Here is a 17108-nt window from a genome sequence, read left to right on the forward strand (position 1 = left end):
TTGCACCACCAGGTTCCCAAAAACACAGGAAAGAAACCTGTCTTGTTACAAAACGTGGTAAATGTAAGAATTTTCTTAAAAAAGGATGTTCTCTAATGTTTGATCTTCGTGTATTTCAAGCCTAATCAACAAGAAAGGAGGTTTAATCCATGAAACAGAGCATCCAAGAAGCTCTAAGTGATGTCCAGGTGTTAGAAAAACAAATTGTCAGTAGAATTGCCTTGTTAAGGTTTAGGGCTCAACCTGTTTCAATGACCTCAGACCTAGGGGGAGGATAAAAAAGCTTGGGAAGAAGGATGTACCGCTGATAGTGGACACAACACAGAATTCACAGGCCACAAGGACATTTGGCAGAACTCACAAGATAAGGAAGAAACTAATAAAGACAACTCAGCAACTGTGCTGAATCAGCTCCAACTGGGTAAAAGGTAATTCTGGCAGGGGGGAGATCCTGGCCACCAACTCACGCACCACTGACCCAAGAAACTCACCAACTCAAAAAAGATAAAACACTGAACATGCGGACGAATTAGCACGGGAAGTGAGAGAATCATTAACCAATAGAAGATAGAGTGCTAATTAGTAAGATAACTATGTAACTTGTAGTCAATGAACAAATCTTATGAGGAGTGGCTGAAGGAGCTGGAGGTGCTTGGTCTGGAGAAGAGGAGGTTCAGGAGGGACCTTGTGTCTCTACAACTCCCCGAAAGGAGGCTGTAGCCAGGTGGGGGTCGGTCTCTTCTTCTAGGTAACAAGTGAGAGGATGAGAGTGCATAGGCTTTAGCTGTGTCAAGGGAGATTTAGGCTGGACATTAGGAAGAATTTCTTCACAGAAGGGGTGATTAGACATCGGAATGGGCTGCCCAGGGAGGTGGCGGAGTCACTGTTCCTGGAGGTGTTTAAGGAAAGACTGGATGTGGCACTCGGTGCCGTGGTCTAGTTGCCATGGTCGCGTTCCGTCACAGCTTGGACTCCATGTCACGTTAGAGGTCTTCTCTAACCTAATTGATGCTGTAATTCTGTAATGCCTGTGTGTGCTACAACGTACAAACAATAAAAAAAGTTCTGATAGTTGGCACGCTCCTTTTGCTGAACACCACCGAGCACCCAGGCTTGCGCAACTCTAAATAAATAACCAATGTCTCTCTCTGGAGCTTGTTGCAAACCGCGGGGCGAGGGACCTGATCTCCGCGGACAGCCGGTGCCGGTGCCGGTGCCGGTGCCGGTGCGTGCGGGCGGTGCCGGTGCCAGCCCCGCGGAGCTGCCCCGCCCGCCCCCCGCTCCCTCAGCGCCCCGCCCGCATGCGCGGTGCCGCAGCGCCCGCCGGAGGGGGCGGCGCGGCCGAGCCCGCGCCCGGCTCCGCGCTGGGGCTGGAATCGTTCCCGCAGCCACGGACACACCGCAACGCCGATCCCGCCGGGAAATCGGCTCGCCTCCCGTTCCCGCGCGGCCGGGAGCGGAGGCCCTCCCTCTCCTCCTTCTCCTCCGGCAGGCTGAGGGGACAGGGGAGCTCGGTCCGTCCCGCGGCGGAGGGGCTGAGGGGGCAGCAGAGCCCCCTTCTCCCCGCTCCCCTCCCCGTGCTTTTCCGCCGCAGGGAGAGAGCTTCATTGTCCTAACCCGTGCCCTGGCAGGAAGCGGGATCCCCCTGCCCTCACCCCTGCCCTTTGCTCCGCTGAGCGGAGGGTGAGTCAGGCGCCTCGCAGGTGGGAACAGAAGCTGGCTCCTACCTCCAAGGGAAAGCCGGGGGCATTTTCCTTCCCTCTCCCACTTGCTTTCTCCCCGCAGGTGGTGGGGCTGGACCTCCCGCGAGCCCTTGGGCCTGTGAAGCTCCGGGCATGGCTGTCGGTGGGGTCGGGAGCTCCCTGCTGCTGATGTCCGGCGTCGTGGTGACCGTGGGGCTGTGCCGGAGGCTGGCCCGGCGCCGGCTGCGCTCCCGCCCGCACCTCTTCGCTTTCCTTGTGGAGATATTCAGCACCTTCCAGATTTGCGCCTGCACGAACGAGCTCAGCCTGCTCGGCAACGTGGAGCCAAAGCCGCACACCGCTCTCACCCTCACCTACGGCTTCACCGTCCTGCACGGCCTGACCCTCGCCGGCAGCACATGCAATCCCTGCGGGGCCCTGCAGCCCATGTGGGGCGGCGGGACATCGCTCAGGATGGGGGGACTCAAGATCGCCGCTCAGTTCGTGGCTGCAGTGCTCGCCAGAGTGTTCATGCACTTTATCTGGAGTCTGGAGATGGCAGAGCCACATTTTGGAGCACTCTCACAGGGCTGCAGCAGCCCCATGCAGACTACAGAGGTGCAGGCATTCTGCATAGAACTGCTCTTTTCTGTCGTTTTCCAGCTGGCCGTCCTGCGAGCCGAAAGTGTTAATCCCAAATACAGAGTCCATTTGATTGCTCTTCTCATCACCATGCTCGTGTATGCAGGTTAGTCTTTTTTCTTTTTTTCCTTCTGTTCCTGCAATAAAGTTGTAATGGAAGGGGTTCTTACTGTTTTCGTAGAAGTGTTTAGATGCAAAGTGCTTTTTCTTAGATTACACTTTCCTTGATGATTTCTTTTTGTATCGTCCTACATATGCAAAGTTCATTTGGGGTTTATATAAAGTTTGCCTGGTTGAATTACAGGCAGGTATGGGGTTAAGAACGAAATGAGTTACACATTTAAAATTATGTCAGGTCTGCAAGTACATATGGTTAAGTGTTAAAATATCTCAGTGAAGGATTGTTTCATAATCCAACTATTTATACAGCGTGAGAGATTTCATACTATGTGTTCTGATTACTAAGTGTCATTGGGAGAGCACCGCTGGCTGCATCAGGAAAAAGTGCTGATTGTGCAACAGCAGGGTACAGACTGGTAATATAGAAACTCTGCATTTAAATAATGCATAATTCATATCAGTGCAATTTATTTAACTATTTCCCTAAATCAGAGGCAGGAATGGTTATTTGTGGAATACATACAGCAATAATACCTCATGACACCAAATGTAAAAAAAAAAAAAAAAGGAAAAAAAAGAGGTGCCTGTTTTATTGTCTGTAATGCCATGTGTGTCCATATCCCCGCCTTTACCTGATTGTCACCTCGTGCTTCCCAGAGCTGGGACGCTGTCACCTGTCCATCTTCTCTGGACCAGTGGGAAGGGAGAGGTGAGGGGAGTCAGTCTGAACTTCTTTCTTCTGACTGTTGATGTTCCCTCTTGTCCCCACCGAAGTGACAAGAGTTGTTAGGTCACTTGAGGACTGCCCTGCAGGGAGTCCTTCTCCTACTGGCAAGGAGGTCGTGTAGCTTGGAGAGGTGAAAGACATGATTACAGAACTCCTTGCTTGTGCTACTGCCCCCACCACAGAAAAAGTAATCTAGGCAATTACCAAATCCCTTTGAGAGAGGGAGATCACTCCTCTTATCTGCAAACATCCGGGATGTCACTAATGCCTTGTCCTAAAGGTTTAGCTGTATTAATGCTATTTAACATAATAGCATCTAGAACAATGTACAGTCACATTTTCAGATGTAGTAATGTAAAAATCTTTACTCATTATTTTTAGCTGAAATTAGCTAATACCTTAAAGACAAAAGTCGATGGGGAATTTTGAGAATTAACTTGGTAATTTGAACTACTTTCTAAAGTTAACTTTTAAAAGCAGAAGCAAGGTGTCAGTGCATTTGAGGATATTAAATATATTTCTCTGTTGCTTGGTGAAAGTGTAGCCAAATATCCTCCTCCCTCTTCTGCAAGCATAGAAATCTGGATTCCTGATTCCTAACATTCTTCTCCTGCTTAGCAAACAGTCATGTAAAATAATATGTGTCACATTGCCTTTCTTTCAGCTAATTCATACAAAGAATTCACTCCCAGTGTCATTGGCCAGGTTCCTATCTTTTTCTAGCAGGAGAAGGCTAAGTGTGCCTCGTGAAGGCTGAGTGCCCTTCTGTGCCATAAACTTGGCCTTGTTGGGACTATCCAGTGCAATCGATCTGCACGTACTTCTAGGAAACCTCAGACCTGCTGAGGTGCCCAGGCCTCTTTTGCATCGTGTGCACAACACCCTGTGCCACCTGGACAGTTTTCTTTGCATTTCTTTTAAACTACAGTCTACTAGTCTACTATAAAAATGTATGTGTATTCAGATCCTGGCATAGCTGAGGCAATAACAAGGGGCCTGGTAAGTGGCCATGGACGATGTCTGCTGCACATATCCCGTATGTCCTGTGCATCTCATGGCATAGCCCTAACCATGTCTGTCCTACCTCTGCTTCTTACACGCAGCAGGGAGAGTGACTTACAAATCAGGTGTCACAAACCATGGCCTCCAGCAGGACAAGTTCTCATCTGCAGGCTGTGAAGACAGACAGATAAACAATTTAGCTGAGCGGGATCATTCTCAGGAAATCTTCTGCACCTCTTTGTTTACTGTTTATAAGAAACTTGAGTGCTTCTCTAAGAGGAAGAGCTCTTCCTTGCACACCCAGTACCAAAGGCTCAAGCAACCAGCACAAATTAAGGCAAACTTACCCTTACACACTCTTACTTTTTTGTACAAAAGTATTGAATAGTTTAGAATCTTGTCTGAATAATAATTTTTTTAAACTTTAATTTGGTAAATGTGGATACTAAAAGGCTAGGAGCAGAGGAATTTTCCAGCTGCTGAAGCATCTTGTGAAGTTTTTCTTTCTCATGCAAGCTAGCTGAAAACAGTTTTTTGTAAACCAAGACTTTATCTTGCACCTGCAAACTTGTTGCCCAAGTTGTTTTGTCCATTGGAAAAAATATTTTGAATGGGCGTTATGGAACCTCCACCTATCACTCTAGAGGGTGGATAGTCAAGTGACCAGTGGGGTCATGCCACCCTTGTGAACAAAGCTATATAAGCTGATTTATATCATTAAATAGAGCCATTTTGGCCACTTAACCTGAAATTGGACTCGTGTAGTTTTTCGCCGTTCTCGGTACAACAGCGACAGGTAAATACAGTGTTCTAGCTAGGAGCCCAGGTGCATTAAATTTACAAAATAAAATTCATTATAGTGATTTCTTTTTATACTCTGATTTCAAAAAACTAAATCAATTGTGCCTTCAGGACTTGTGTTTGATACAGTTATGAGTGAATTAGAAATTACAGAAAAAACACCTCACACATGGCATATCGTAATTCACTCCATGAATTATGCTCTGCTATGAGTTTGAAAGCTGTATCCTGCAAGGTGAATGATTGCTGTCTAAAAAGGGACTGTAAGAAGGAACACCTCTCATTCCAGTTTGGTGTGGGTAAAATTCTGAAGGACAGCGACATCCCTGTGGCTTACACCTGTCTAAAAGTATTGATGCACAGAAGGTTCAAAAACATTCAGTTGTATTTTTATGGTTGAACAAATGAAGCTGTTGGAAAAAACACATCTCAGTAGGTCAGTGTTGTACTGATAAAAGGTACTGAGGTCTGCCCTGTACCTTACTGCTGTTCCTTTACTTTTTCTTATACTTTTTTGTACTTATAAATATTTGGATTTTTTTTTACATTTAGTCCCTACACAAACCAAATTTTTATAGTAGTACATACTGAACACAAAAGTTCTGCTTCACTCTCTTTTTTTCTACTAAATAAAGAAAAAAAAAGAACATTATGTCTTTACACATTAAGGGAATGATTCATTAGCTAAGGATGCAGACCATATGCAAGATGGTAAAGGATATTTTTGTATAGTTCTTTTCGGAAAGTACTTATTTAGGGGTTAAAGCAATACACCTTTTGAGGGCTTTTTTTTATTTGCAGGCAGCATTACAGTTAAGTCAGAATCATATGAAATTGGTTAGATTTTTCTGAGCCTAACATATCAAGGTACAAATGAGATACCTATTTTTAATTCCAAGTTTCTTCCTAATTTTGGCTTTGCCTTTAGTAGAGGCAAAAAGGTAAAATTACTTTCTCATGCCCTGTGTGGCATTACTTCCCCTTTTAAACTTTTTATGCATACCCCATCAAAGAGATTATACTTCTTCTGCCATAAAATAATTTGTCTTTTCTGGTACAGAGACTGAGGTGTTAAATAATTTTAAGTAAGATTATAGTAGTGCCCCTGGCCTATGGTTGATATTCTAGTAGTTATTAGTAATGAATATTGAAGAAATACAGCAGCTAAAACTGTCTAATGTTTAATGTTCATCAACTGCATCCTGAGAGTGAAATTCTGCTTTCAACTCTATGTTTGTGGATATAGAAGCAGAAGCAGTGGAGTCATAAATAGATTAAAGCAAAGTAAATTATTGTAACTGGGCTTCCTGGCAACTGTGGACATTGCTAATATGTCAGTGCAGAAAAACAGACTGCACAGTAAATCTGACTTGTTCTTGAGAACAAGTGTAAAACCACAGTGAACTGAGTAGGCAAACAAAGATTAAAATGTTCCTGAACCGTAATAACAGTAAAAGAAATAATAGGGAGAATATAGAAAGAGAAATACAGAGAAGAGAATGACAAAGATTTTACTAAAACTTTGGGTAAATGATTGCACAGTCATAGCAAATGAGGATTACAGCAGCAGGGTATTTGTACAAAGGGTGAGTTCAAAGCTCATACAAGCTCATTTGGGGAGAAGTCAAGAATAAGCTGTAAGGAATTATATAGGTGCAATTACAGAATATTTTATGGGAATAGGTTAATAGATAAAACAGGTATGGGGTGGTTAGTAACTAACAGTAGAGGAAAACGGATAGTTTAGCTATGAGTAATGCTTTTTCTGCAGAATTGCAATGAGAGGAACAACATATGTAAGAATTAAACATCCTTAGCTCCAGGTATCTGCAGTGTAATTACAGCTTAGTCCCCAGTGTAATGTGTTTGGATCTCGTTATTTAGAAAATGTTTAGGCAACTTCATTTACATCTGAAGTCAGAGGCAAGGAAAGATGCTTGGCTTCCTTCTGCAAGACAGTGGAGTGGCTCTTGCTTCTATTTTCTTTGAACAACATATAGAAGTTTCCCACAGTTCTTACACCATCTGAAAATCTTAACGTTCTGTACATTGATATGGTAATATTAGTGTTCCTTTAAGAAAGTAGAGGGGTCAGCTTAGCAAGAACAGTACTTGACAGTTTTTTTCTTTTATCTTGCATATGTGTTTCATGTGACATGAGGCTATAATGTAATGACTTATGTAATTTCTGTCTCCTCTAAAATCATGATACAGAAATAGCTTCTAGCTTTATCATTAGAAACATTCCACATTGGCCAGACCTATCTCTTTAAAGAATATTTGCTAGAAAGAGATAAAGGAAGTTATAGCTTACCCTTCACATGTATTAAAGCCTTTGAGAAAACAGTTAAACTGTTTACTATGTCATCAGGTGAATAACTTGAGAAGAGTTTTATCTCTTCAAACTGCTTCTGCTAATTCACTTCATTGCAGGGTCTAGATTTCTTGTAGTATGGTGTATGTGCATTTTAATTTAAAGTAAATGTTAAGAAAGATGGTTTGATTTCATGCTGTTTACATCTTATTACAGGTGGAAATCTCACAGGAGCAATATTTAACCCAGCACTGGCTTTTTCATTACATGCAGATTGCTTCTATGACAAATTTTTGAGTTACTCGCTAGTATATTGGATAGCACCATCCTTAGGTAAGTTCTTAATACTTTATGTATTTGAGAAAGTGTTATTTAGTACATGGTTCATAAATCAGGAAATAGGTGTTCTTTATTTGAGAGTGTGCTTGATTTTTGTGTTAAATAAATCCAGAAGATAGTAGATTATAATGTATGTGTTGAAGTCATTCAGAATCATGGTTTCATTTTGCAAATGCAGGCTGTGTATTTTAAAAATTTTTAATGCTCTATGTAGAGTGCCTGCAGCACTGTTTTGTGAATTAGAGAAGGATTTGAATTGGGAAGGACCTTTAAAGATCATGTGGTCCTTACTTGAAAGTAAGTATCAGCCTGATGAACTTCAAAAAGAGAAACATACTGGTTACCACGCAGTGTCTGTCTTGTTTGTGACAGTTTACAAACACAGGGGGATGATAAATTAAAAAAAACCCTACCCACAGGTATTGGGATAAGTGCCTTAAATATGCTTTCTCAGTTACCACTTTTATTATATCAAATCTTTTTTATCCCCATAGTGTCTAAACTTTGCAGTTCCCATTCTGTGTTTTTCCCCCAGTCACTATTGGACACAGTCTGTTCTGGCAGTTTAAGAATAAGAAGTGTTAGCAACTAGGTTTTTTCTAACTTAAATTATGGTTTTAATTTGGAAGCTATTGATTTTGACTTCTAGCTGTGTGCAGATGAAAATGCTCCATGTGATACTTCATGCTGTTGTTTGTTTACAGTTGGTCCCTAAAAATCTTGAGCTTTCTGCTTAGGGTATATAAAGAAGCAGTCTGCTAATCCTGAATTCTTTCATGACTCTTAATCCTATTACAAGGTACAACAGTGATGAAGGCACAACAGGATGTAAAATATACACAGGAAACCCTGGAAAGGGCTCCTGTTTGACCAAACACTTCCTTTTCCTGAGTTCAGGTCTGTGCACGTTCTACTTGCCTTGACTCTCAGTCAGCCAAAAACGAAGACAGAAGTTTAAACCTAACTGAAATTCACTTTAATATAATCTTGTTAAATTCGATCTCCAAACAGGATGACTGAACCAACAGAGTAAGTGAGAAATTAATGAAATGTCATAGGCAAAGCTGATCAGCATCACTCGGGTCCTGACAGGCCACATAGTATTTCTCACAATTCAGCTTTAGCTTGCTGATACAGTAACTGATTTCAACCTCATAACCATTTAAAGATTTTCCAGGTTCTAAGTATTTGGGATTTAATCTTTTGGCAAGTGATTTAAAGAAGCAGGAGGCATTCTGAAACCCCATGTTCTACTTACATTCCGAGATGCGTCCTGCAGAATAGCTTTGCAGAAAACCTCCAGGTGATTTTTGACATCATAAAATCAACTGACCTTAACTGAAATGGACCCATGACTTAGAATGCGATTAGGGAGCAATGTTCTATCTCTATGAAAATTCATGAACAGTGGTTTGTCATTAGTTAACATCTAGAATATACATACAGAATACATTGAATGCTGTCTCTTGATTTGTGAGGGAAAGGAATGCCAGACTGAGCAGTTGTAAAGATGTGAATACTCAGGACACATCACTTACTGCAGTGTCACTACTGTAGCCAACATTAGTTACAGATCTCAGGTCTGTGGATCACCTGTTAGTGATATAAATATCTTACTACAAAACAAGGATGTTTCATGGATGCATTTCACACATTTGATAGAGACCTTACAAATCAATAGTTGTAAACAATAAATTCTTGGGAAAGAACCTCTAAGCAGAATCATGAAAGTAGATGATGAGGGAAGGGATATTTTAAATTCAATTGTAAAAAATTACTTTCAGAATTCACATGCCAGTAGAAATGCTGTTTCAGACTTCCTAGAAACTGGCAGAGTCACAATGGTATGTTAATATGATGTCTTACTGCTTCCAGCATCAGCCTCTTAGATGGTTAAATTACTTTGTTCTTACTTACTTTACTTACTTACTTTTTGTACTTACTTTTTTTCAGAAGGGTTTTTTGTGTTTTGCTGAAATAACTACCACACAGTAGAACCATGGACTAACATATCACGAAACTTAAAATTGCCTGTGCAAAGTGCAATATATTCTCATTTATGGCCATAGCAAAAATCTATGAGGACAAGGAGATGGAGAATGTTCAGTATATAACTGATACCCTGATCTGGCTGTAAGCACATGGTAAACAATGTTCCTAGAAAGGACACTTAGAACAAGAGGAAGACTGATTATCACTTTCACAAGATGAGGATGAAATGGAAATTTTCTTTTAGGATAAACAAATCTCCTGGTGGTTTATGGTCTTTCAGGAATTTAATCTTGAAATTGTAGTTAATTATTCATTTTTCAAAATGGCTTCGTTGATGTTTTGGTGAAGGTGATTCTCCAGCAGCAATAAACTCCCGATTCCTGCAATAAACATAGATGCCAGCAAGTGTTTATAACTTAGCACAGGCAGGCCTAAGTTCTGCACTGTGAACATAGACTCAGTAAGTACCAGTGGAACAAAGACAGTTTCTGTTTTGCTGCCAAAGGAATCCATGTTAGTTGTCCAGGGATGATTATACCATCAGTAATAATGGGGACGGAGCTAATGCTGCTTTCAGTACCAGGGAGATGGCAGCTATGAATGGAAAAGTTGGTGACAAGATAGTCATGAGGTCAATAAAATGAAATGCTCTTTCCTGGACAGGTGCCAGCTTAGCATGTCATAGAATTGTATTGTAGAGTGAGGGATGTTAGAGACCATCAGTTCTAACCCCCCTACCCAGGGGCAGGGACACCTTGCACTAGACCACAATGCTCAAAGCCCCATCCAACCTGGCCTAGCCTCCTGCTAGGTTTCTAGAATCAGTTTTTAGATCAGTTTTACTAGAAAGACTAATACTATTCCTTAGAAAATCAGTGCCACAAAAGTCACTTAGCAGTAGATGTAAATGGAAGAGGTTAAGCAAGGGAGAAGGCAACATGTGACACTGAGCTTTCTGCTCAGAGGAGAGGGTATTCAGAGGCTGCTAGCAAGTTCAAACACTTAAGCAAAGAAACAAGAATTCCAAGTCCATCTGCAGTGAAGTGTTCAGTATCTCAGGCACTTGGAAGCAAAGGAGGTTTTCAACAAACAACTAGAAAACAAACTATTCCTATTCCCAGACCCTGGTCCTCATAGGGGTTTTCAGCTCCACAGACATCATCTGAGCAAAAACTCTTATGCAGTGAGTGAATGCAATCCATGAGGCTCCTAGAAACTGTCAGTAATTATGTCTAGTTCAAATACTAAAGGGCCAGTGAGTGGTTAATCCTGAACTCGACCTGCTTACAGAGAAGAATGGGTGGTGAATGTGGCTGCTTGGGTTGTAGTCCTCACAAGAGTTCAGGGTCCAGAGGAGGACTGGGAAGGTAAATAGCAGAGCTGTCCAGACTATGGACTTAAAAAAAAATTCTGCTTGTTTAGGAAATTGCTAAGTCAGTAGTAATTCCCTTGGAAGCTGCTATAAATTAGAAAAGTATACGTTACAAGGGTGATTTTTAAAAAAAAGCTCATGAGAGCTCAGTAATAGATTGAGATGTGCAGAAGGAATCTGTCACATAGTTAGACTGGGAATTTGGACAGAAAGCCTTTCCCTGCTGGCTAGACAAAGAGCTTCCCTACAACAAAGGAGAGCATGTAAGAAGTTTAAAGTGGGACAGGCAGCAAAGGAGGAATGTAAGAGCTTTGCATAGGCACTTGGAAACAAAATCAGGAAGGTTAGAGCTCAGCTGGAACTAAGAGCAGGGGCATGCAGAGTTACAAATATCCTAATCACAAAAAAAGTCCAGAGAAAATGTAGGTCAGTTGGAGGATGGGGGAGACAACCTAGTGATGGATGGCATGGAAGAAAGGCTGAGGTACCACACAGTCTTCCCAAGCAAAATTTGCTCCCAAACCTCTGTGTAAATCAGTAAAGTTTTTGAAAGAAAGCAATAAATAGGGAGCAACAGTATAGGAACAACATACGTGATTGTGAATCCACTGACTCTAGTGGGATTCACCTAGAAATGGAGGTAGAGTTGGCCAGTGTTGGAATTGTCCTTCATTTATGAGACTCTACAGCAGTTGGAGGAGGTTCCTGCCAATGGGAAATGTGCTAGTATTATGTCCCCTTTTGAGGAGGAGAGAGAACCCAGGGAACTGTAAGCTAGTTGGTCTCACTTCAGTCAGTGGGAAGGTGGTGGAGTATCTAGTCTTGGAATCCATTTCCAACCATGTAAACAAAGGTAATCACAGGAACAGTCAGCACAGATTTAGCGATGGTAATCCATGCTTGACCAGCTTGGTTGCTTTCTGTGATGAATCCACGTGGGAATGAGGGGGGAGCAGGGATGTAGCATACCTTCACTTTAGTAAGGCTTTTGATAACACCTCCCACAGCATTCTTGGTTCAAGGTGGGGTCACTCAAAAAGACTATTAGCTGCAATAAAGGTTGGCTAAACCATTGACCTCAAACTGTCACAATCAATGGGCTGACACCTGGCTGGTGGCCAATACCATGCAGAGTACACTGGTGTCGGTACTGGAAGTTCATATTCCCCAGTGTGTTTAACAGTGACCTGAATTAAAGTTTGTTCACAACAGTTTGGTCTCTCTGCAAGACAAAGCACGTGATTCAGCAGTTTGGGATCAGCACCACTGCAGAGGGATCTCCACAGGCTGGAGAGGTGGGCTGAGACCAGCAACATGAGATTCAACAAGACCAAGTGCGGGGTCCTAAGCTTTGGCCACAACAACCCCATGCAGCAGGGCTACAGGCTGGGGGCATAGTGGTTGAAAAGTGGCCCAGCAGAAAAGGACCTGGGGGTGCTGGTGACAGCAGCTGAACATGAGCCAGTGTGTGCCCAGGTGGCCAAGAAGGTCAATGGCACGTGTGGCACGTGGCCTGTGTCAACAATAGTGTGGCCAGCAGGACCAGAGAAGTGATGCTTTCCCTGTACTTGGCACTGGTGAGGCCACTCCTCAAGTGCTGTGTCCAGTTCTGGGCCCCTTAGTTCAGGAAGGACACTGAGGTGCCAGAGTGTGTCCAGAGAAGGGCAACAGAGCTGGTGAAGGGTCTGGAGCACAGGTCCTATGAGGAGTGGCTGAGGGAGCTGGGGCTGTTTAACCTGGAGAAAAAGAGGCTCAGGGAGGACTTTATAGCTTTCCACAAATACCTGAAAGGAGGTTGCAGCTGGGGTAGGGGGGGTGTCAGTCTCTTCTCCCAGGCAACCAGTGATGGGATGAGAAGACATAGGCATAAGCTTGTGCCAGGGGAGGTTTAGGTTGGACATTAGGAAGAATTTCTTCACTGCAAGCATGATTAGATTTTGGAAAAAGCTGCCCAGGAAGGTGGTGGAGTCACTGTTCCTGAAGGTGCTTAAGCAAAGACTGGATGTGGCACTCAGTGCCATGGTCTATTGACACGGTGGTGTTCAGTGACAGGTTGGACTCCATAATCTCAGGGCTTTTTCCAAACAAATTGATTCTGTGATTACTGCCTCCTTCTACTCAATGCATGTGAGGTGGCATCTGGAACATAGGTGGAGTCCCCTCGTTCAAGAGCAACGTGTCACAAAACAGGATGCAGGCAGTGGAGGACTACAAAGATGATGAAGGGCCTGGAGTACCTGATTTGAGAGGGAAGGCTGAGGGAACTGGACTTGTTTAGGCCACAAAAATAAGATGAAAGTGTGTTTTAAGTACAGTGAAGCATTATTTCAAGAGTAGTTACAAGGATAACAGAGATTAACCATTCTTTTTGGCAACAAGTAACAGCAAGGCCACAAATTGGGGCATGGGAAGTTCAGCTTAGACCCCAGGAAAACATTCAGGGGGAAGGGTGCAGCAACACTGAAATTAGGTTCCTGGAGAAATGCTACAGTCACCAGCATGGAGGTTTTTGGGACTCAGCCAGGGAAAGTCTCACTGACCCATGTAGCATAGGTAAAGTCCTGCACTGAATGGGAGACTGGACTAAACAGAATCCCTTCCAATAAGCTTTTTTTGTGATCTAAGAAGTTTCATAAATACAAGCTTATGTGTGGGCAATGCCATCAATGCCATCCTCTTTGTCTCTGAAAGAATACACTGATGGTCATAATAAACTGTATTTGGATGCCCTTTGGATTTATGGGTCCCTTCCAACTTGAGATAGAAGTTTCTTCATGAGAATTGTACACTATCTCTAACTTAACAGTTTTTTCAGCTTCAGAATAAGCCCTAAATCAGAATGATCTTCAATAAAACACCCACTATCCTATACCCACTTGGCAGTGCCTAAAAATGATGTTACCAAAACAGACACAGCTATCAAACTCAGGTGAAGGATGGAGGTTAAGCTGCTGGTTCAGTCGTTTATACATCCAGCTACAAAGAAAGGAACCCTGATCAGGAACAGGAAGGTGCCCGTGTTGGATTCACCTAGCCAAACTCTCTGCCTTTGGCTTGGCTTACACAGATCAAAGCATTAACCATACTAAGGAAAACAAGATTATTAACTCACAGGGACCACTTGCATGGCCTGTTGAAGCTTCCTTTGCAAAAAGTACTGATGCAGTCTCTGCAGTATTGTGTTAGACACTCAAATACTTGAATATAATGTTAATTTTCCATACCAGTACTGAGTCCTTCTCAAATGCATTTAAATAAAGGTGCTTTCTGTAACTTCTCATTTCAGGTACAATACTTGTGGCTTTTATATGGGATGAACTCTTTCCTCGGATATCTTGAGACATCAAATCCTGAAATTTGGCAGCACTACATAAAAAATATTTTCAACATCTGCAGACATAAAGCTTTCAGAGAACTGTTGACAGACTTCCATGCCACCTTTCATTTGTATTTTCAGACTTCACATTTGAAATATATGACTTACCACTTTGTATTCAAATAATAATTTTGTAAATGCATATTGGGATTTTGGGAATATCTGCCACCATTTTCAGTTAAGCCATATGAATGTGAAAGACTGTTAAAACACAAACTTTGTCACTTTAGCCATAAGTGCCATTTGCTGACCTTTATTAGCATGCAAAACTAATTTTAGAGAAATACCCTATCCTTTCAAGGTTTGATTTTATTGGATTTCTTCCCATTGAAGGCATCTGCAAAAAGGGAGCTGAAGATTTCTTATACTGACATCATCATATTCCTACTTGCCATATACCTACCTCTGAGAGGAAGAAAGGCTACACTACTCCCTAGAAGAGTCTCCACAGCTCTGTTCTAGAGCCACCCTACACCAAAATTAAAAGTCTGTATGACCAACATTGTTTTAATAATACCTGTGTGCAGGTAAGTAACCCCTCCCTTCCTTCCATGCAGGCTCTGCCCCTTCCTGTCACACTGGAGATTGTTGGAAAAAGCAGTAACAAAGTACCATAAAATTCTGTAGACACACACATCAAATGGCATTTTAGGCAAAACCCTCTACTTTTTTTTGGCAATTACTGCTGCCTCTTCACATAGACACAGTATATAGGCATGAATCATGCAGTACTCCATTTGTCCTTGATTTTATGTAGCTCTTATCAACTTCTTTAAAAAACAAATGAATCTGCAATGCAGGAGAATAAATAACAGAGATAAAACCTACAGGAAAGCTACCTATACAAAACAGGCACAAGCATGCCCTTTTCAGCCTCAGCTGAGGCAGACGCCACTGATGGGTACCACCCTCTGAAGCTCTGTTTCTAGCATGAGGTTTCTTCTTCTGGCTGCAGCTTAGTTTTTAAATATGCCAAAATAGATCTCTCAAATTTAAAAGTAAATTCAGTTTTTCATTTTATAGTTACTTGGTTTAAAAGGAGAGATGGTTAACAAATTCTACAAAGATCTCAGAATTGTGTCCTTCGCCTCATCATCCAAGTCATCTTACAAACCATATTCTAAGAGAAAAGGAATCAGATGGGGGGTTTTTCACAGTAAATTGATGAAGTCTTTTAACAGCTATCTTTTGTCAGCTATCTTTTTTGCAAGAGTTTGGGAAGTAAATATTTCCGTGTAATTTCCTTGTTGCAATAAAATCTTTTCTTGTTTTATTTTTCCAAGGTAGCTGTAAGATTATATTGCAAAATTAAATCAGTTGTATGAATGTGCTTCACATACAAGAGTGCTATCCATGACCCTGTTTTCAGTAATTAATAATAAAAGAAATTAGCCTGCTAATACACTGAAGAGAACTAGAACTGCTGAGTTATCATTCAGCAGCTCCTCGACCCTGGTGTGAGTAGTTCTACCAAAGGAAACTTGTTAAAACTCTCCATGGCAAGGACCACACACCAGCACACTGAGCCTGAAAAGATGTGATCCTCTGAAAAAAGATTTATTTTTATACCTTGTTCTGATAAAGCAGATCCTTTTGGGGGTTTCTACCTTCCCTTTCTTGTGTTACTGCTTTTTATCTCTTTTACCTATTTTTAAAGTGATCCATACCTAATAATTTTACCCCCCACTTTTTCACCTCTCTTATGGAAACAAGTCTTTCAAAATCTACATGATTTGATGTCTCCTCTAAGCCCACGGAGCCCACAGGATAAAGGTCTCAAAAATAAACCTCAAAGAGCATAAAAATAGACAAAGAGAAAGCAGATGTACAAACCTACAGGCAGCCAAGATTTATTAGATTAGAGGCCCTACTTCCACATCATTTCTGATGGCCTGCAAAAGCAAAGTCCATAAAGTAAGGAGGTCAGATGAGATCTGACTTCTCCATGTCTGCCTTGTTTATTTTGCCACAACATATAGTCTAAAAGAAATTGGTACCAATCTGGGTGTTTAACAAGTAGTTGCTGTATTTATAGGCACTAGAACACAAAATTAAAAGACGAATCACTAAGAATTAGACAGGCCTTAAATTGACTAAATTAATGCAAATCAAAAGAAAAAAAAACCCAACAAAAGTAGCAGAAATAAAGAAAAATGAACCTGAGCTAGGAACTGAAGAATTTAACTGGTTTTGGTAGTGCAGGCAAAAAGGCGTATTTTACATTTGGGGTAACAAAAGCTTATGAAGTCCAGAACACTTACACACAGCCTAAATACAGTGTTTTTTTGAAAATAAGACTTGCCAATCCACACAAGACACTTCTCAACGGTACCTCCAGGGTTCATCCAGATTTGTTTCCACCTCACCTCGATCTTGCTCCATTGATTTGACTGGAAGCATCACAAGATGTCTGCTCCTGGAGCGCCACATCAGTACAACACGAATTCTCCTTAGTGAGAGTGCCGAGAGGAGCTGTGAACAGTCCTGCTGCCCTGTAGCTAACTCTGCCCATCTGCCAGGGTATGTAACAGGCTGCAGTTTAACGTGGACAACAACAGAAACACCACATTCCAACTCACATTTACACACACTAAGAAAACCCCACCAGTCTGCTGTAACAGCGAATGGTGACTTAGCATTCAATGAGCCTTTTGCCTCAATTATGGTGCCGGTAAGTTTCATCTGTCCCAAAATCTCACCATGGCAAGATTCTCCAAACACCAGTGCAAAAATGAAAGCAT

General features: G+C 42.0%; 1 protein-coding gene and 1 long non-coding RNA gene across 4 annotated transcripts in view; one reads left to right on the forward strand and one right to left on the reverse strand.

The window, feature by feature from the left end:
* LOC116439459 overlaps nucleotides 1-1814 on the reverse strand; it is a 17913-nt gene extending 16099 nt beyond the window's left edge. For all 3 annotated transcript variants that reach the window (XR_004238165.1, XR_004238166.1, XR_004238164.1), the window contains exon 1: nucleotides 1728-1814. This is a non-coding gene — a long non-coding RNA (uncharacterized LOC116439459). The remainder of the gene's footprint in view (nucleotides 1-1727) is intronic.
* On the forward strand, nucleotides 1320-15645 carry AQP11 (aquaporin 11). Its single transcript, XM_032098999.1, has 3 exons — nucleotides 1320-2430; nucleotides 7505-7621; nucleotides 14278-15645. Exons 1-3 carry the CDS (start codon nucleotides 1836-1838, stop codon nucleotides 14328-14330), a joined length of 765 nt encoding a protein of 254 aa, XP_031954890.1. The 5' UTR covers nucleotides 1320-1835; the 3' UTR covers nucleotides 14331-15645.
* The last annotated feature ends 1463 nt before the right edge of the window (nucleotides 15646-17108 follow it).

This window comes from Corvus moneduloides, chromosome 2 (genome assembly GCF_009650955.1).
Source record: "Corvus moneduloides isolate bCorMon1 chromosome 2, bCorMon1.pri, whole genome shotgun sequence".
Lineage (NCBI taxonomy): Eukaryota > Metazoa > Chordata > Aves > Passeriformes > Corvidae > Corvus > Corvus moneduloides.

What these genes read in the sequence shown, in the direction of transcription:
- AQP11 (XM_032098999.1), top strand. Translation starts at nt 1,836, where the DNA reads ATGGCTGTCGGTGGGGTCGGGAGCTCCCTGCTGCTGATGTCCGGCGTC. An exon ending in CACCATGCTCGTGTATGCAG is followed by an intron (nt 2,431 to 7,504) that starts GTTAGTCTTTTT and finishes ATCTTATTACAG; the next exon opens with GTGGAAATCTCACAGGAGCA. An exon ending in TTGGATAGCACCATCCTTAG is followed by an intron (nt 7,622 to 14,277) that starts GTAAGTTCTTAA and finishes TTCTCATTTCAG; the next exon opens with GTACAATACTTGTGGCTTTT.